The sequence below is a fragment of the Dermacentor andersoni genome, chromosome 5 (assembly GCF_023375885.2).
Source record: "Dermacentor andersoni chromosome 5, qqDerAnde1_hic_scaffold, whole genome shotgun sequence".
Taxonomy (NCBI): domain Eukaryota; kingdom Metazoa; phylum Arthropoda; class Arachnida; order Ixodida; family Ixodidae; genus Dermacentor; species Dermacentor andersoni.
Window position 1 is genome coordinate 46,681,573 of NC_092818.1, and position 20,469 is coordinate 46,702,041.

The 20,469-nt window shown below is 48.6% G+C and overlaps 1 protein-coding gene across 1 annotated transcript; it reads right to left on the reverse strand.

Moving 5' to 3' along the window:
• Positions 1-6,359: 6,359 nt before the first annotated feature.
• On the reverse strand, positions 6,360-19,135 carry LOC126530321 (sclerostin domain-containing protein 1-like). Its single transcript, XM_050177642.3, has 2 exons — positions 18,767-19,135; positions 6,360-7,598 (listed from the first exon to the last, which is right to left on the reverse strand). Exons 1-2 carry the CDS (start codon positions 18,885-18,887, stop codon positions 7,291-7,293), a joined length of 429 nt encoding a protein of 142 aa, XP_050033599.1. The 5' UTR covers positions 18,888-19,135; the 3' UTR covers positions 6,360-7,290.
• Positions 19,136-20,469: the final 1,334 nt, after the last annotated feature.

The window sequence follows — 20,469 nt, forward strand, 5'->3', positions numbered from 1 at the left end:
AAGAGCGTCGAAGCCTGTTCAGTTTTGTTGGCTTAGGAATATTGCCCTACCTCGTAAGCGACTTCTAATAGCCTCAACAAAGGTTCTAAATATTATGCTCCTCCTACAGTCCAGGCGCGTGAGTTGCTGGCCCTGAATAGGCGTTTGGCCAACTATGTGGAACGCGAGGACCGCGAATAGTGCTTTTTTGGACAGCGTGGAGTGCCTTTCGAAGACAGTTAACCGCAGGAATCTGCACCAAAAGAAAAAAAAAGGACCGCTCTGCTGCGTCACGGTGTTACTTCACGTTGCCCATCCTATTACACTATAGTACGCATATGAACGAAATAGCCTACTAACAAGTAGAAATGGATGAGTTGCTGTTCTCGCGGCAAGCTAATGTGCGCGAGCTGTCGGAATCGCATTCCGGCCGGCGTTGCCGCATTCCGACGAAGGCGAAAGGCAGAAATGCCGGTGTACTCGGAGCTTACACCCACATAACAGCCAGAAGCAGTGCAAGAGCTGATACGCTGCAGCAACAGCATTATGCGCGCAATGTTAGCTGCAAAGAGGTTCGAACTCTTATGGCTGTCATGAAAGCGTAGCACAAGACCAACTTACACGTACCTGCTAAATGGTGGAGGCTGAAAGAGCGTTACGAAAGCCATTAGCCATCCCATCCAACCAACCCATATTTATGCCAGCGGATGGGAAATATACCTTGTTGAACCTTCTAAAAAAGTGCGCGTTCTTACCAACGGCTTCGATTACGCGGATCCTCCTCGTTCACTGTGATAGTAAGACGAAAACGTAACCCTGGCACAGTTCACTCTAACGGCTGGCCGACACTGCAGAGCGCAACTCAACCCGTACACCTTGGAGATGACCCGTGAACAGGTCTATAATATTTAAGAGTATGCACAGGCCCGTCCCCTATTTACAACGCTCAAAACCCACCATTCTTTACACCCGTCGTCAATGTGGAGAGTTCTGGTCTTTCCTACTGCTCCACTGTAGCAATGCCAAATATACACGCAGTACCGTAGCATTATACATTTGATCACGGAACCATCGATCCCATTTCCTTGAGTGCCTTGGCTCGCTACCCAAACCTACAATCGCGTCAAACAGGCACGACGCGTGCGCTGCTACATGCCGTGAAGTCGTTGATACTGCGTTTCGTAAATACTCTTCTCTAAACACCTCAGAGTAAGTATCACTTTCATGCCGAGTCTGAGTGGTATGATAAGAAAAGCGAAGCGCAATTACAGATCCACGCGATTTTGGGCTCAATGTATGGCTTATCCCGAACGTGACGTGCACATGCGCTTGGGGGTCACACGTATGCTAGAAGTGCAGTTGCGATGAATATGACTTGCAACACCCTTGTTCGTGGTCGAAGGGGCTCCAGGGCTGCGCGGTGGCTCTGGCATGTAAAATAGCCGTTTAATAAATACCACTAATTGAAGCTGTGTTTATGTCTGGAACTTACCCTCTGCCTGCACAGCCATACAGTTTTGGAGCCCCTTCACCTACGGGCACCGGTGTTGCAGGTCATATTGCAGGTGACTGTACATGCCCCGGCCTGCAAAATACCTTGTAAGCTTTCGTTCGTGCCCTTCAAAACTTGTAAAAAATGGCGTCACCTTTTCCTGCTTCCGCAAGGCGGTGACCAAGTCTTGCCAACATCTAATAAAACAAAGTTTGGATGGTCAGGTCAAAAAACTTCGCGAAGCTGGCTACCCTGAGGCTGTTATACAACAGCCAGCTTGAAGTGCCTCAAGGCCATCAAGGTAGGAACAGAGTGCACACCAAAGGAAAGGGCTGAGAGCCAAAATAAGCATGCGGTAATACCGCATATTCACGGGCTTTCGCATCACATAAAAAATGTGGCCTCCCGATATAATGTTCATGATGTTTTAACTGCTAAAAACAAGCTAGGCAACATTTGTCTAGCTCTTCAGAAGCCCATGCGCAGAAAGGGGATGCCAAAACTACGAGATACGCCATAACATACGTTATTCTGCCTGCTTTGTGTACCTCATTCTGTTTTCATGTGAACGTAATTACATCGGGCAGACAGGTCGCTGAATAAACATTAGACTTAGAGAGTCCCAAAGCTGGGTCACCAGATTCGCTTCAACAAATGGTCACCAGGTTAGCATCTTACCGTACACTGCCGGCAATGCGGATGCGAACCTGTTCTGCAAGGCACATCAGTCCTTTTACGGCACCAAGATAGCACAGCTGTGTAGGTTTTAGAGGCTTTCTACATTAAAAAAAAAAGATGGTTCCACGTGTCAGCCAGCCATTGGTTAATCTTCACACAAGGGAAATAAATTGACAAATTGATTTTCGCTGCAAATCCAACACAATCAATGGCCTCTCGATAAAGGCCCGAGTCAGAGCTTCTTTCTATGTCTGATGCTCTTGGAGCCTCCGGCCTTTTGTATTTTTTATGAGCATAGCCGCGTGATAATTAAATTTCACGTCTTTAACATTCTGGGGGGGGGGGGGGGGGGGCTAGAGGCTCGGCCTTCCGTTTCCCACGTGGGAGCGGAAGGCGTGTGAAGACTCACGAACTGCAGGACTTCAATAAAGTTTTACCACAGCATACCACTTACTCGATTTGCGGTGCACCGTGAGTTAAACAACAATAAGATTGGAGAGGGGAATAAGTTTAAAGAATGAAATGCGCAATTGTTCAAATAAAATCGACCAGAATGCGACGTCCTTAAATTAAGAGTAATAGAAAGATGGGCTGAGGTTGTAATCAGGTTTATATTTGGTGCATTAAAGCAAGCATGGGGTCAAGCTTTTCAATTTGTTTTGTTCGTGGCGGCAAATTTCTCTGAAACATGACAGTTGTGCTCGAAGTAGGCAGGAAGTTGGAATTTGACGCAGCAAATGAGCTGGCCGCACTTGCGGATAGTGTAGCCTATAATCACTAAGGGACGCACTTACGGGTAAACTGAGTCGCAAGAGAAGGGCGAAATAACAAAATTGCAAAGTGCTCTTATTTCATCAAAACACACGACGCTCACTGCACCCATAGATAGGCTTGCGTGGCTCGGGAAAAAAACTGCAGCGATGTCAACGTCCGCGTTTATTCAGAAAACTGCGTCGCATTACACTAGTACATCATCCCGTTATCTAGCATCTCTTGTCATCTTCCTTATCGGCGCTCTTCTTCTCATTTAAAACATGTCCGTTACTCTGATTGCTCGTGTGAGGACAAACCTGCTGGATTTGTAAAATGAGGTGCAGCTGATGCGGAAATTGTTTTGGGCAATTATCTGCAGCCCTCCGCATCTCGCCATTTGTGGACAAGCAAAATGCTTCCATCACGTCAATGTGTACCGCACCAAAGTGCCGGAAACCGAACCTGCACTGGTTAGAACATCTAGGGTTGTTTCTTGTCAGAATTATTTTCATTCGATTCAGCATTTTCCTTATAACGTCTCCCACTTGAGTGGCCGATACCGGCTATAGCGAAGACGCAGGTTTGCGCTGCAGAGCTCGAGGTCGTCGGTTAAAATCCGGCCGCGACGGCAAGCATTTTGATGGAGGGGAAATGCGAGAACAATACAATATAATATAATACCATACAATACAATACAATACAATACAATACAATCTTTATATGACATGAAGAAAAATAAATACCATAGCAGGCCTCAGAGCTAGGGCTTGATTGGCAACGTGCACCATGGATTTAGATTTTGGTGTGTGCTAATTAATCCCGGGTGTTAAAATCTAATCCTGAGTGCTCCACTACGGCATGTCTCGTAATCACGTCGTGGTTTCGGCACGTAAAGTCCGAAGACTTATTATTATTATTTTTGAAGCGCTCATCCGATATAGCCAGCGCAAACGCAAACAGAAATTCACGAAAATCGTCACAAAGCACAGCCGCTCACTTGCTCCCTTACACAAATAGATCTCATTTCCAAATAAGTGGCAGAGACTAAGTGGGACGTTTTTGAAAGTATGTTACACTTGGTTCGTAAAACTTAATGAGACTTAAATAATCAGAAGGATAAGAATGGGCTGGGGTGCGTTTGGCAGGTATTTTCAGATCATGAACAGCAAGTTGCCATTATTCCTGACAAAAAAAAGTGTACAACAGCTGTGTCTTACCAGTACTCAAGTACGGGGCAGAAACCTGTAGGCTTACGAAAAGGGTTCTACTTAAATTGAGGACGACGTAACGAGCTATGAAAAGAAGAATGATGGGTGAAACTTAAGAAGAGAGGAGATTGGGTGAGGGAACAAACGCGAGTTAATGACATCTTAGTTGAAATAAAAAAAAGATGGGCATGGGCAGGGCATGTAATGAGGAGGGAAGACAACCGACGGTCATTGAGGGTTACGGACTGGATTCCAAGGGGAGGGAAGCGTAGCAGGGGGCGGCAGAACGTTAGGTGGGCGGATGAGATTAAGAAGTTTGCAGGGACGACATGGCCACAACTAGTACATGACCGGGGTAGTTGAAGAAGTATGGGAGAGGCCTTTGCCCTGCAGTGGGCATAACCAGGCTGATGATGATGATGATGATGAATAAGATACCATTACGCTCACATAGTAAAAGTTAAGCGGAACCGTACTAAGAGTTACACAGAGTGCAGCAGTGCCAATGTTCCTTTACCTAAAGAAGAGCTGGCGCCCATTGACTTTCGTTCAACGTAGGTTCAAAATATTAGGTGGGCCATTTCATTTTTTCTTTTTTGCTGATATGCTTCATTTACCGAGCGCAATTTCTGCGAAACAAGATTACGGGGTACTGGTACGCATATTACACTTACACGTAAAAGGTGACGTGTAACGTGACGACCTAAACGACTGTTTCTTGCTTTTCGCTCTGTCAGTGTCATCAAGTATAGAGCCAAAATCTTACCCCACAGTCTCGCATGTAGGCGACTCTCAGGCTCCTAGCACGCTGTGTTATTAGATCTGAGCTTTCCGCCTATTATGTTGGGCACACAATTTTTTGGTCCTGTTTATGCCATGTTACTTCACGTATTGCTGTGTTGTTATCATTATTGTGTTTATCTGTAAAATAAATGTTCCGTAAATTTGTTCCGAAGTGCTGCTTTTTCAGCGGCATGCTAATACATATATACTGGCATGCTTGCACTGCTTCAACTGCATTCTTTCTTTTTTTCATCTGATATAACTGCGTATGTTATGGCATTTTGAAAACGTTGATCTTTGCGAGGAAGGCATTGCAATATCTCAGCCACAGTTCCCAATACGATTGTAGGGGCCCTGAAACAATTTGGAACGCGGTAAGAAAAATGTTAGCCAAATATTATTGCACTGCATGCTGCAGGAAACATACAATCTCGCATCGACTATTACTTGCTGTCGCATGTGCCTGTACCGTCATGCACTCCGTAACAAGCGGGTCGAGACGGACCCAACAGGTGATATGGCTCCTGGCCAAATTTCGTGATCGCGCCAGCATTATCAGTAATACTATTATTGGTAATTTCGAGTTGGAAAAATAAAGAAACATATGTGTCTGCGATGTCAGTATGCCTGGAAAAAATTACTTCATCTTTCCACTGCCAACTCGAGTGACAGCCACATTTTCAAAGTTACGTTCTCTCCTCCATCGCCGGCTGCGTCACAATCCCGAACGCATCGGTCGTTTCGTTAATTGCAGATTGATTCGAAGGCGTGCAGTGTTGCTGTGTGTTGTGTCCGAATTAGGCGTAAACATTGTGAAGTTGGCTGTGCGAAGGCGACTTCCTCCAATAGTGCGGTCATTCCATGATTACTTTACAAAGGTGTTTCAGGGCCCCTGAAAACCCGTGCATCTACACTCTAAAAAAAGATTGCACCCTTTGGGGTGTATATCTGCCACACAACGATAATCGTCATCTGCCTTGATGCGTTTAACGCTGCGAGCCCGGTACTTTCCAGTAACGAATGGCATGCGCGTTATCATCATGACATAGCATTCCCGACAGGAAAGCAGCGGGCGCGGCGTTTTCAAGAAAGGAAACGCATCAAGGCAGATGACGATTATCGTTGTGTGGCAGATATACACCCAAAAGGGTGCAAACTTTTTTTAGAGTGTAGACCGTGAACGTCGTCGACATACTGAATTCCAGAAAATCGACAGCGCACCCTAGTTTCAACTTTCAGGTGAGCGCGCGAGCAGTGTCTGTTCTCTCGGCTTCGACACGCAATAAGAAAACAAAATAATTGCTTAAGTTCTAAGCCACAGAAAAACTGTAGGGACGATCTCTTGGCATAAACATTGGACGACAATAAGCGTTGTGACCTATGCGGTGTGTAAGTGTAAACATTGCATTAAAATATGCCTTGTAAACAACGCATGAAAAAAATTAAACACACTTGTAAAATCACACTTAGTTTGACAGCATTTATTCAGTTGCTTCACTAAAGCATCAATTTAAGTTTCAACATAAATTACAACATGTACGTTGAATCGCCATGGACTCTTTTTTTTTTTAATTTCGGCATGTTTGAATAGTTCACAGTTGTTTTTAACCAAGTCTATATATGTATTTTTTGCTTAGCCTGCCAGTATCTCTTAAAAACACTTGCGTCGTCTACTGCCAACAAACTTTCTGTGAATTCTCTGTGCCAGCAGTAGACCATAACCTTTGCCTTCATATAATATCTAGCTACAGACATTGTGCAGATTATAAGATGTATCCGTGAATTATTTGGTTTCTCTGGCCTCAATGAAATCGTTTAAATTAAACATAATAGGCCTTATATGTAAGGTGTATTCATAATTAATTTAACCGCCATTTTCTACTGCAATAATCTATTAAACAACTGGAATACGCCTACAGTGGGGAAGAAATGCGCTTTGTAGCGGCACACTTTATTTTACTGTACATAAATCGCTTCGAATGCGGTCGGACTCGCATCTTACGACATTGCGAATATACATTTGTTGCGAAGGTGACTTCACCATTTTGTGTAGCCGAATGAATTTAGACGCACGACATTCTCCAAGTCTCTAACGTCGTTGGAATATTCACACACGGATAAATGGGTTCTGGGAAACACATTTGTTCAGCAACTGCACGTGACGTCAGAATGTAGCTTTCTCTCGCTTAAGCGTTCCGGTCAAATTTAAGGGCTCACATTCAGCACGTCGCGACCGCTTGCAACCGGCTAGAAGACGATCTATCTACTCGACGCGGTGTTCAAAAAGTAATGTAGCCAGACTACCTACACGCACTCGATAAACTTCGTTTTCTAACGATCGCAATCGAGCCAAGCGCGTCGCACTTCGTCGGCTGGTCGGCGATCGTCGCGGAAGCCTCAGGATCCGTGCGTCGCGTGCTCCAGGCTGCGCACGCACTTGCAGGCTCGCACCACGGGCACCCTGTAGCTCTTCCGCTCTCCGTCGGGGCAGAGCAGGTGGACGCGCCTGAGGCGCACGGCTCCGGGCTCGCAGCTCCAGCTGGCGGCGGCCGCGGCGGGCGATCCGTCCGAGTACCAGGGCAACTGGTCCAGCGGCAAGCAGGCACCGGCGCACACCACCTCCAGCAGGGGGCGCGCCGAGGTGCAGTGGCCGTCTGAGATGTAGCGCTTCGAGCGCAGCTCCTTGCAGCCCAGCATTGGGGACCCTGCGTGGTATGAAAGTACGTCTGGTATCTCTGTGCAGAAGGCCAAAAAAAAAAAGTGCTGGCACGATTCCTGAAGGCAACCGGAATGAGCCACCGTCTGCGATGCAGCGTTGGCAACTTTCGCTCGGTCGGCGACGTCGACACTCACCTTTCTCTCCTGGTGGGGGTATTCTGTTAGAGTCCACCTTGTGGACTATCCATTTCGGCCACTACTAATTGGATGCAGCTGTACGAGCGAGGAGGAGACGAGCGGCCCTAGCCAATCAGGAACGGCTGAAATAGACAGTCGAATAGGTGGACTTTTACAGAATACCCCCCCCCCCCTCCTGCTCTGTTTCCTCCCCTTACCTTTTCCCCCAGTGTACGGTAGCTCACAGAGCTCAGCCCAGGTTAACCTTCCTGCCTTCCACTCATCTTCCTCTCTATACACGGTGTCCCAGCTAGCGTTAGCCAAGCTCTTAAAAATAAAATATGGAATATACTAGGTTGCAACCAATGGTATTCTGTCAGCAGTGACGTGCCGCAGTAAGAGGCTTTTGTTTTTCTTCGCATAATTGAACTGTCGGACAGCAGCATGCCGTTGTCCTCCCCCTCAATGCCGCTGCGCACTGCGTTAGCCTCGCGCTTCACGCTTAAATGGCAGCTCGCATGTCACGGCGACCAACGCCAATTCCGATGCCTCGCCACTTTCACGAGTCCGCTGCGCTAGGCATGGAGCTGAGTTAATTTTTCTGAGTAATAACAGGGACCACTGGTGCCCAGACGCGTGGACACGTAATCATGCGGCTATTTTCATGTATATATACCATATTATATACCTTCATATACCAGCAAGTATGCGGCCTGTAGGGTGAGCAACTCAGTAACAAAGAACGTCATCTGGAAAGTCAGAGAGGCTGAAATAATCTCATGGGTGGTGGCAATGAAAAAGAAACCTGCCACGAGTAACTTCTTAAGAGGTAAAAACAAAATCAGGAAAGAAACAAGTTATGATAACTCAAAGGGAAGCTCATTACTTTTCGAAGCGAGATCAGGATGCCTTAGAACACGCACCTGTAAAGCGAGATATGAGAACGAAGAAGAATGTGCTTGCTGCGGTAAAGCTAGGGAAATGATGGGGCATGTTTTATTAGAATGTGAAGATATCTGCCCAGCGGTCGATTTAGGCACCACTGGACTCCTTGAAACTGTTACGTTTCGCCTACAACGCGCGGTAATGCCGGCGCGGATGCAACGGACGCCGGGGCTTCGTTCAAAGCGGCGGACATTTTGGCCCGTTCGACGCCGCCGCAACGCCTCCCCGCCAAGCGTGTCCAGGCGTGTTTCAGTGCCACGTGTCTTCGTATGTGCGTGTGTGTGTGTGTGCCCACGCTTGTCAAAGCGCGGCAGCCGGGGAGCGGAGCTCCCCAAGTGAGGTGCCAGGAGGTCTGTCCGTCGGCGGGTTGGCGATGCGTCACTACACTCGGCTCACCATGTCTCTCGGCTCGACCGTGCGCGCCGTCGTGGGCTCATGCTCCGCCGTCGCGTGGGCTCATCCCGTGACCTTCCTTCTGGCCCGCGACGCCGAGAGTATAAGAGCAGCTGCCCCCGGACGCCAGGAGAGAGGCTCCGATTTGTACTGTTGAGTTACGTGCTCTCCCGTCTCTCCACTTCGGTCGAACTGACCGGCCGCTCTTTTGCTATGTTAGAATAAACAAGTTGTTCTGTTACCAGTCTACTCTTGCTTTGCCGGGACCTTCGGATGCTTCCAGTGCCCCAGGCCGCCAGGCCAACGCTACCCTTGGGGCTTGCGACCCATTCGCAATAACGGGCGCCAGCACCGAGACCCCAACAACTGGTTGCCAGCGGTGAGATCGCGACAACGGAGGCCAGCAGCGAAGAGATGCGGTTGAATGTATGCTGAGCAGCACAACGACCATCCGGGAGCAGTGCAACGAGCCCTGTGTGATGACTGGTTGCCTGCAGCGGAACGACTGCGCTGAAGTCTTGGCTGCGAGGTTTGGTGAGTGCGGGACTTTCTTCTTCTGAGTTTTGCCAGGCTTTTGTTAGTGTCAGAAACAGAGCTGGTAATTGTGGTTGTCGTTGCTGCCGGGTTAGTTTGCGGCAAGACAATAGTAGACAGTAGAGAAAGCAGCATTCAGAGCAGCCATGGATTTGAAGTCGTTGCGCAAACCGAAATTGCTGGAGCTTGCAAGAGAGTTGGGTCTGGATGTCTCAGACAAACTCAGAAAACCAGAACTGCTAAGGGCTATTCTTGAGTTAGAAGCTGAGGATGACGAGCTGTCGGAATGCCTTGAGACCATTGAGGAGAGGGAGACGGCAAAAAGACAGGAGCGCGAACTTAAAGAACAGAAAGAGAGACAGGAGCGTGAACTTAAAGAACAAAAAGAGAAAGAAAAAGAAGAGCGCGACCGTCAACACGCTTTGGAAATGAAGCGTCTCGAGTTAGAGATGGAACGCGCTCGTAATGGAAGTCAGGCACACGGTGCAGGAGAACGAGTATTGTTCAAAATGACTGACCTGATGCGGCCGTTTAAGCTTGGAGAGGACATTGGTTTGTTCCTGGTTAACTTTGAGCGAACGTGCGAGAAGCAGGGGTTCTCTCGGGAAACGTGGCCACAGCGCTTGCTCACTTTGCTACCCGGCGAGGCGGCCGACGTAGTCGCTCGCTTGGAGAGAGAGGAGGCAGAGAATTTCGACAAAGTGAAATCGAGTCTGCTAAAAAAGTACCGGCTGTCAGCGGAGGCGTTCCGTCGGAAGTTTCGGGAAAATGAGAAAGGCAAAAGTGAGTCATATACAGAGTTTGCGTACAGGCTTATGTCAAACATGCAGGAGTGGCTCAAAGAAGAGAAAGCGTTTGGTGACCACGAGAAAGTTCTGCAGTGTTTCGGGCTAGAACAGTTTTATAGTCGGTTACCTGAGAACGTGCGGTACTGGGTCTTGGATAGGCCAGACGTTAGTACGGTGGCTCGAGCCGCTGAGCTAGCCGAGGAGTTTGTGACGCGTCGGGCTCGTGGAGCTAAGGACGGTCAAAAGGGTGAATTTGGCTCCAAGTTTGAGAGGCCAAAGTTCACGCCCATGAGAGCAAAGGGGGACACACGTAGTTCGGATGCGAGTGAAAGCAGTCCGACCGAACGTAAGGAGACGGCGGCAGCCGAAGCCGAACGCAGAAAGCGGTTCGAGATGAGGCAAGTGCGCGTGTGTTATACGTGTCAGAAGCCGGGTCACTTTTCGGCGCAGTGTCCAGAAACAAAACCAAAAGTCGTGTTTTTGTCATTATGCAGCACTGACGAGAACATCAAGCTTCTCGAGCCTTACATGCGAGACCTCCTCGTGAACGGGAAAGAGTGCCGAGTGCTTCGCGATACCGCAGCTACAATGGATGTAGTTCACCCCTCTTACGTAGAACCCGATATGTTCACGGGCGAGTGCGCATGGATCAAGCAAGCAGTGGAAGCTAATAGCGTGTGTCTGCCGGTAGCAAAAGTGCTTATTGAAGGACCTTTCGGAGCACTTGAGACGGAGGCCGCAGTGTCATCTATGCTGCCCCCCCAGTACCCGTACCTATTTTCGAACAGGTCCGATCACCTCCTGCGCGAGAAGGGGCTTTTGTTTGGTGAGGCTAGCGTTCAGGCCTTAACCAGATCGAAGGTTCGGGAGCTCGCTGCAAAGGCGGTAGTTGCGGGGCCGACGTTGTTGAACGATGAGAAAGGGTCAGAGGCGCAGCAAGCTGGTATTCAGAGCACGCCCGAACGGAATAAAATTGAGCCTGTAGCGTTAAAGGCACCAGATACTGGAGAGGAAAATCCCGACACGGGAAAGTTAGAAGAGCTGTCTCCAGATTTGCTCATCACGCCTACGTCAGACGGACTTAACAGGTTGCTAAAAGTCAGCCGGTCGGCTTTGATAGCCGAGCAAAAGAAGGATGGCAGCCTAGAAAACATACGCTGCATTGTCAAGGAAGGTATCGCCAAGAAAAATGCTCGCTTTGTGGAAAGAGGTGGGGTCCTGTACCGGAAGTATCTAGACCGCAGGGGAGTGGAGTTCGATCAGCTGATCGTGCCTCAATGCTATCGTCAGGATCTGTTGCGCTTGTCGCATGGGGGTTCGTGGTCCGGACACCTAGGAGTTAAGAAAACTAAGGACCGTCTCTTGCAAGAGTACTATTGGCCAGGGTGTTTTCGGGACGCAGACCACTTTGTGAAGACATGCGACACCTGTCAGCGGGTGGGCAAGCCAGGGGACAAATCGAGGGCGCCGTTGAAGTTGGTACCTATCATTACGGAGCCTTTTAGACGGCTCGTTATTGATACAGTGGGACCTCTGCCGGTAACAGCCACGGGGTACCGACACATTTTGACTGTGATCTGCCCAGCGACAAAGTTCCCTGAAGCAGTGCCGCTTAAAGAACTCAGCTCAGTTGAGATAGTCAATGCACTACTGTCCATATTTGCGCGAGTTGGTTTTCCTGCAGAAATCCAGTCAGATCAAGGTACAGTGTTTACCAGCGCTTTGACGACAGCCTTTCTCGAAAGGTGCGGGGTAAGGCTGTTACACAGCTCAGTGCACCACCCCCAGTCGAATTCCGTTGAGAAGCTCCACTCCGTCATGAAGCGCGTGTTGAGAGCATTGTGTTTTGAACATCAAACTGACTGGGAGCTGTGTCTGCCTGGAGTGATGTTTGCATTAAGGACCGCGCCGCATGCGGCTACGGGGTTTTCGCCAGCTGAACTGGTGTACGGTCGCTCGCTGCGATCTCCGCTTCGCATGCTTCGAGAATCATGGGAAGGCAGGGGCGACGACCCAGTCGTGGTAGAGTACGTGCTTAAGCTCCTCGAACGCTTAAGAAGGGCACAGGAGTTGTCAGGTGAAGCAATGGCAGAGGCCCAGCAGAGGGCCAAGGTTTATTATGATCGGACAGCCAGGGCCCGTCGTTTTGAGGTGGGCGATGAGGTCATGATATTGCGCACATCGCTAAAGAACAAACTCGACGTGCAGTGGGAGGGCCCAGCACGGATTGTTCAAAAACTGTCGGACGTTAACTACGTGGTGAGTCTGCCAGGAAAGCGGAAAGCACAGCAAGTTTACCACTGTAATCTGCTCAAACCCTATAAGCAACGGGAAGCAGTGGTGTGCATGATGGTAAACGTGCCCGAAGAGCTTCCGGTCGAGCTTCCGGGACTAGGCTCAGTGACGAACAGGAAAGACACCGATCAAGTCATTAGTGACTTAATAAGTAAAGCATCGCTGTCGCCTGAGCAGAAAACCGAACTACACCAGCTCTTACAAGAGTTTCAAGGTCTGTTCTCTGAGAGGCCTGGTAGGACTTCTGTCCTTACTCATGACATAGAACTTACCTCCCCAGAGCCAGTACGATCCAAGGCGTACCGGGTGTCACCCCGCCAGAGCGATATTATGGAGGCTGAGGTAAAGAAAATGCTACAGCTCGGTGTTATTGAGGCGGGTGAGAGTGATTATACCTCCCCTTTGATTTTAGTTGAGGTACCGGGCAAGGAACCTCGTCCTTGCGTCGACTACCGCAGGCTTAATTCCATCACTAAGGATCAAATTTATCCGATCCCTAACATCGAGGAGCGCCTTGAGAGAGTGAGTAGCGCTCAGTTTATTTCCACCCTAGATCTTGTCAGGGGTTATTGGCAGGTTCCACTTACAGAAGAGGCTAGTAGGTATGCGGCGTTCATTTCACCAATGGGGACATTCCGTCCTAAAGTTTTGAGTTTTGGTTTGAAGAACGCGCCATACTGCTTTTCAAGCCTCATGGATAAAGTGTTGCGGGGACAGCAAGAATTCGCTTTACCGTATCTAGACGACGTAGCGATATTCTCCGCATCCTGGCCTGAGCATATGGCCCACTTGCGGGCAGTGCTAACCCGCCTGCGCGATGCGGGCTTGACAGTCAAGGCTCCCAAGTGCCAGTTAGCACAGGCCGAGGTTGTCTACCTCGGACACGTGATTGGTCGGGGTCATCGCCGCCCCTCTGAAATAAAGGTGGCCGCTGTGCGAGACTTCCCGCAACCGCGCACGAAGACCGATGTTCGGTCGTTCTTAGGTGTCGCCGGCTACTATCAGAGGTACATCCCCAGGTACTCTGATATCGCGGCTCCCCTAACGGATGCTCTAAGAAAGACAGAGCCGCAAACAGTCGTCTGGGACGAGACAAAGGAAAGAGCTTTTAGCGCCCTAAAGAGCGCCCTAACAAGCCAGCCTGTGCTACGATCGCCCGACTACACAAAAGGGTTCGTTGTTCAGTGTGATGCTAGTGAGCGAGGCATGGGCGTTGTACTGTGCCAACGGGAAAATGGAGAAGTAGAACACCCCGTCCTGTATGCTAGTCGTAAGCTGACGAGTCGTGAGCAGGCGTATAGCGCCACCGAGAAAGAGTGTGCGTGTATCGTGTGGGCCGTTCAGAAATTGTCATGTTACCTAGCCGGCTCGAGGTTTATCATTGAAACGGATCACTGCCCTCTCCAATGGCTGCAGACCATCTCTCCCAAAAATGGCCGCCTCCTGCGCTGGAGCCTCGCTTTGCAACAATATTCCTTTGAGGTACGTTACAAAAAGGGGAGTCTCAACGGTAACGCCGATGGCTTAAGTCGAAGCCCCTAACGTGGGAATCAGCCTCAAAATTGCTTGTTACTGATGTTTTTCTTCCTGAGGCAGGATTTTTAACCTATTGCTTTTGTGTAGTGTTTCAAAGTGATGATGTGCTTTCTAGTGCAATTTTCCGATTTGTGGACGCGTACTGAGTGCTGCTAAACTACTGTAAGGAACTAGGCAGCAGTATAAAAGGGGAAAGAGCCTGGCAGGGCTTAGTGAGGGTTGTGCCGTGCTTGCTGACTGAGCGGTTGACTTTCGGCGTAGTTCTAACGCTTGCCGGAAACGAGAACAAAAATGTCAACTCTCCCGAAGTCACTTTGCAGTGTCCTGTGTGCACCTGAACGTGAGAACGAGGCCTTCTCTGTGCGCTGCGCTCAAGAAACGCCAAAGGACGCCCGACTTCGGTTATGAGCGTCATCGAGCGACATCCCTCCGGACAGCGGATGCAGTCCCCTGACCATCGGGATCTCCTTCCCCCGGCGGGGCGGTCTGTTACGTTTCGCCTACAACGCGCGGTAATGCCGGCGCGGATGCAACGGACGCCGGGGCTTCGTTCAAAGCGGCGGACATTTTGGCCCGTTCGACGCCGCCGCAACGCCTCCCCGCCAAGCGTGTCCAGGCGTGTTTCAGTGCCACGTGTCTTCGTATGTGCGTGTGTGTGTGTGTGCCCACGCTTGTCAAAGCGCGGCAGCCGGGGAGCGGAGCTCCCCAAGTGAGGTGCCAGGAGGTCTGTCCGTCGGCGGGTTGGCGATGCGTCACTACACTCGGCTCACCATGTGTCTCGGCTCGACCGTGCGCGCCGTCGTGGGCTCATGCTCCGCCGTCGCGTGGGCTCATCCCGTGACCTTCCTTCTGGCCCGCGACGCCGAGAGTATAAGAGCAGCTGCCCCCGGACGCCAGGAGAGAGGCTCCGATTTGTACTGTTGAGTTACGTGCTCTCCCGTCTCTCCACTTCGGTCGAACTGACCGGCCGCTCTTTTGCTATGTTAGAATAAACAAGTTGTTCTGTTACCAGTCTACTCTTGCTTTGCCGGGACCTTCGGATGCTTCCAGTGCCCCAGGCCGCCAGGCCAACGCTACCCTTGGGGCTTGCGACCCATTCGCAATAACGGGCGCCAGCACCGAGACCCCAACAAAACCCTCGCGTTCAGTGAGAGCAGGGGGAAGCTATTATGTCCGCAATAGAGATTAGTAAGAGGCAATTAGAAGATTGGGGGAAGAAAAGCTGGGAAACGACAAAAAATGGAGACGTACAAAAACAAAGTTCACAATAGGGGGTCAGAAAATTTGGTTATCGGAATTCATCGTGCGTTTTTGTTTTCTTTTTCTTTTTTTAAAACCTAGGTAGGACAATAAGCAGTATAATCGCAAGAGCTTGGTGGTGCAACCCACCGCTCGGTTCCAAAGGGGATGCTCAAACATCCTTCCATCCATCCATCTTCAAAGAACAGTTTTAACGGTTCAGAGAAGCACAGAGCAAAATTAGTTTTGAAAAAGCATTCTGGAAGCTGGATGAAAATAAATGGGCAGCTAAAGTGCACAAGTATCTGTACTTGAAAAGCATGGACACAGACTGGTGGAAGAGGTCAAGAAACTTGGCAACCAAGTAACAGGTAATTGCAACTGTAAATAGACAACCAGGAGTCATCAGAAAGATAGTGAGAGGAAAAGATGCAGTTAATTGGAAGCAAAGAATAGGAACAAAAAGGACCATGCAGATATACAAGAATGAGAAGAAAGAAAGTAGACGAAGAAATCTGTAGGATAACACAAAGGTAAGCGCCTTGCTATTTGAGGCTCGAGCAGGCTGCCCAAAAACAAAGATATACCGGGGCAAATATTCGGGAATAGATGAGGCATGTGTATGGCTCCAGCAAAAATCCGGAGACCACTCAGCACACCCTAATGGAATGCGAAGGAATTCACCCAGAGAGAACCATAGCTAACGTACACCTTCCAAAAGCGCTTGGGTTTAAAGTGTATGGAAGCGTCAACGGATTAGCAGTCGAGATAAGGAAGAGACATTAAGAGTATTGGCGCAAAAAAAGCAGGCAAGATATTGATACCACCATGTCTCTTACAGTCGTAGCTAGCGGTACAAGGTAGATTTCGAAGGAAAAAAAAGAAAGATTAAGATGTACACAAAAATGCTAGATAAAAACATGTATAGCATAGCTCGTTAAATTAAGCAGCCTGGGTTAACTAAGCATAGGTGAATTAAGCAGCCTATTTCATGGCCCCGTTTCAAAGGGGATGCCATTAAATCATCATAAGCAGCAGCAGCAGCAGTATCGTCATCATCATCGTCTTTATTACGTTTGTTTTGCCGTACGTTAAACTAAAAGTACTCAAAGTACGTGCACTACAAGATCCCGCAAATGTGCTCGCGTTTAGCGTACGTAAGGCGACAAACGCTATTCTAAAACGCTTGAGTATTTAAGCTTGTGTACGTATTAATCTTGCGTGACAACACACTGTGACGGTCATTGTAGTACCTAGGAAACGCGTACTCAGAAGAGGTCAAAGTTCTTGTATGCGCTTAACACCAAACAGAAACACGGAGTGGTAATCGCATTTGTTTTTTCCTGCTCTCTGTGATGTGTACGTAGTTTGCAATCACTGAAGTCGTCCTTCGCACTTTAAATTATGACTGCGTATAGCACCTACGTAGGAATAGAGAAGGAATCATGCAAAAACCTTTGTGTGCACAGGTCCTTCTTACACCTTGCTGCGTGCACAAAATTCCCATTATCATAGCTCTCAGAAGTGAGCTGAATCAAGAACAAACGATTCCAGCAAGTCCAACTGTGTTTTATCTATTTTGTTTTATTGAGAAGTATGAAGGGGGATAGGGGTTGCTGAGGAGAGACCGCACTGATAATTAGACGCAGAAATTTGGTCGAGGATTTTCAACTCTCCTACACGTGGCAAGGGATTCCTTAGAAGTAGCAACGCGCTAAAGTGGAGAGTTTCTCAATGCCTATGGGGTTCTCTGAAAGCATCAATTGCATGCGTCATGCAGTCGCTTAACCAGGCAGTGGCACCCGAGGCGCAACATCGCTCTGCTGCTCCCAACTTGACGGAACGACATTCACGGCGACCGCACCCCTTTTTGCCATCGCGACGCATTTGCAAGCGCGCTCGACTCAATTGCTTCGGACACACTCGCGAAAAAAATAACGAGATCATCTTATGAATTGCCCTCTACGTGTAACTCGATACCATCCACCTTGTTCCTAAGAAGATCCTCTGCTACACTTCAGTGTTTACAATAATTGATGCGGTTTAACGCCATAAAGAAACAAATGGAGGCACTTTTTGACGGGCGCTGAAGTAGAAGCAAGAGAAATAATTTTGACTGCACTATGCCTCTTGGTTTGATCTCCGACGGCTCAGCGAATCAGTGAATCGGCGTTCTTTGCATTCTTTCCCTGTAAGAATGAGGCCATTGCTGCCATGAATCGAATCTTTAACGCAGCAGGAGGCCTCAATTAGTGAGTCACAGCGGCGCGTCATTACCCTCGCTGCTTTCCTTCATGGGGAACCGCCAGGTTTCCCCTAGCGCATTTTCGTTTTGTTCTGGTATTACATACGCGACTATGGCGCAGACCGCTAATGGAAACTGTCGGAGGGCCCGTCAAGTGTGAATCCGTGATCACTTTAGGCACTCGCGATTACTCCACCTTTAGTTCGAACTCGCTTCCGATAACAGTACTTTTTACAAAATCCCAATGCATTGGGCAGCAGTTTTCTTCCACCCTGGCAACCAATCCTAATGGATGAGGGAGGAACGGTAAAACAGCGGTAGGGGGAGATTGTAAGCTGCCGCTCTGAACTTCCCATATCTACGGATCGAAATACTCCGATTGTATTTTTTCTATTGTCTTTTTCATGAATTGTCACCTCATGTCTATATAGTGGAGATAATTGTCATCACCATTAGCAGCCCGAAACTATACAGGAACACCACAAGGGATTCTCAGAAGAGAAGCTTCACAGTTCAAGATGCGTTTCCTTTGAGGCTGGCTGCTGTGCAGTCGGGTGGACGACAGTTTTTCCAATGGTGAACCTTCCTGCACTTTGTGTGGCTTTCGCAGAACTGATAGACCTTATGTATATATACCTAGGACCCCAGAACGTCATTTCCTTGCTTTTTATACATAAAAACAATAACGATTTCTCTTTATCAGAAGTCACATATACGAGTTATACATACATACGAGTTAGGACCGATCAAGTGTTTTCGCTTGAGTCCACAGCCACCTTCAGGTCAACTACGCGGCTTCCTAATCGATAGATTCTCGCATCGTGGCCTCTCATGTACAATTTATTCTCCCTACAGAGGATCTGGGAGATTATCCTCCTTTTTGGCGACTTGAACGATGACACAATAAAGGACTCAAGCGCCGCTGGGGAACAATGGCCCTCATGCAGAATAGTACGTTTGGAAGCGTACGTGGTTTCACGCAGACACTACCCCCTCTCCCTCTCCCCGAACTTCTGTTCCCAAAAAAACAAACAAAGTAGTGCAATAGAAAAACTCAACGTACCTCTCCTGATATCCGCTTCATGGGGAGTCTGCTGGTCGCTGCTGTAGCTAACAGCGCCGAAAGCGCTGCCCGCCAGGAAAAGCACCAAGAAAACGAGCTTGACGCTCAACAGCATCTCCATTTTTCTCTTCACGGTGGCGTCTTGTTCAGCGCGACATTCGTCTCAGCGCCCTGTCACATCTTACCGCGGCTCGCTTGCTCTCAGCGCGCCTTCCGCAAGACCCCGCGCTCAACACTCGGTCATGTCTCTACAGCGCGAGAGCGCCCGACTCCGCGAGGTCAAAGATTGGCTGCGTAAAAAATTTTTTCTGTGTGGCGGCTCCGTCGTCTGGGCCCTATCCTCCTCTCCACATTCGCCCCCCCCCCCTTCCTACTTCCGCAGCCACCCGGACTGACTCCTTGGAACTTCTAATTGCCGCCTCGCGAACGAGGCTCGTCGTATCAACTGTCGTCGCCGCCGAGTCGCCCCTCGTCATCCTTGCTAACCGCCTAACTTCCGACATGTGCGTCAGCCTGCTTATTTAGGCATATAAAGCGTAGTGTTTCGCGTGCAGTACTGCCATCTGTGAGCACGCGCAAAGACTACTAAGTTAGCGCTAAAGGACGAAAAAGAAAGAACTAAAAGCACAAGCAAATAGAGTGAAGAAGTGCAGGAGCTGCCGCTTATAAGCTTGCAATAGAAAGAGCTGGCTGAGCTATGGGCTCGCCGTTTATTTAAGTCTTAGACGTTATTGATGTATTAGAAACAGCATGATGTATACAAGTGACGTAAGCGCGCACTGGAACGCGGCAGGGCAAATGAATGTTTAGAGAGTAGTCCCGAGTCTGGCGGCTATATTTATTCCCGAAAGAAGCCGGTTTGTTTGCGGTAACGACGTTCTGTCCGTATAGATTTTGTAATTGTACAAGGCACCTTCCGTTTAGTCATGCACAATTTTTAATACGGCTGTAAATCTCCGTGCCTCATTGTTTCTTGATGTAAGGCTGGCGTGTGTGCGCGGCCAACGTTTTTGGCATCAGCAGCAACGGCGGGATGATGGCAAATTCTTGTCGCGGACATCGGATCGCGGGTGGGACACGGCTGGGCAGCTTCGGTGACGAGTGCGGCAGTAACAATTTCTTGGGTCCAATAATTCCTTCGGAAATCGTAATGCCTCACTAGATGCACACGGTTAATAGAAAAACCGGAGGCATAAATACAACGACGATATTGGTGCATTTATTCTCGCCACTTGTGCGTGTTCTACACCTCTTGAGCAAAAGGAATTAGATTTTCGCTTGCACTTTGCCATTCCACCCGTCAAGGATTTCACTGGTAGGTGCGTTTTATTCAACAGATAAGCTGAACAAGATTGACCGCGATGTCGAAATTAGCAGTAACACGCTTCTTGAAATAAAGGCGACCAATAATGGTGATACTCATGTTCAAGCTTATTTCCCCCCCTCAATTTCTCCATAGATCATATTTATTTATTTATTTATTTATTTATTTATTTATTTATTTATTTTGCTATCTACCTAATTAATTATTAATGAACTATTTATTAAGGTTAGGCGAATATCATTTTTTTTTCGATTACGAATTGAATGCGAATACTAGGTATGAAATATCGTATAGTAAAACGCAGAGGCATATACTTACAGAATTGATAATTAGTTCTACATAATTTAGTACCAGGCCCGTACTGAGTAGTGCAAGAAAA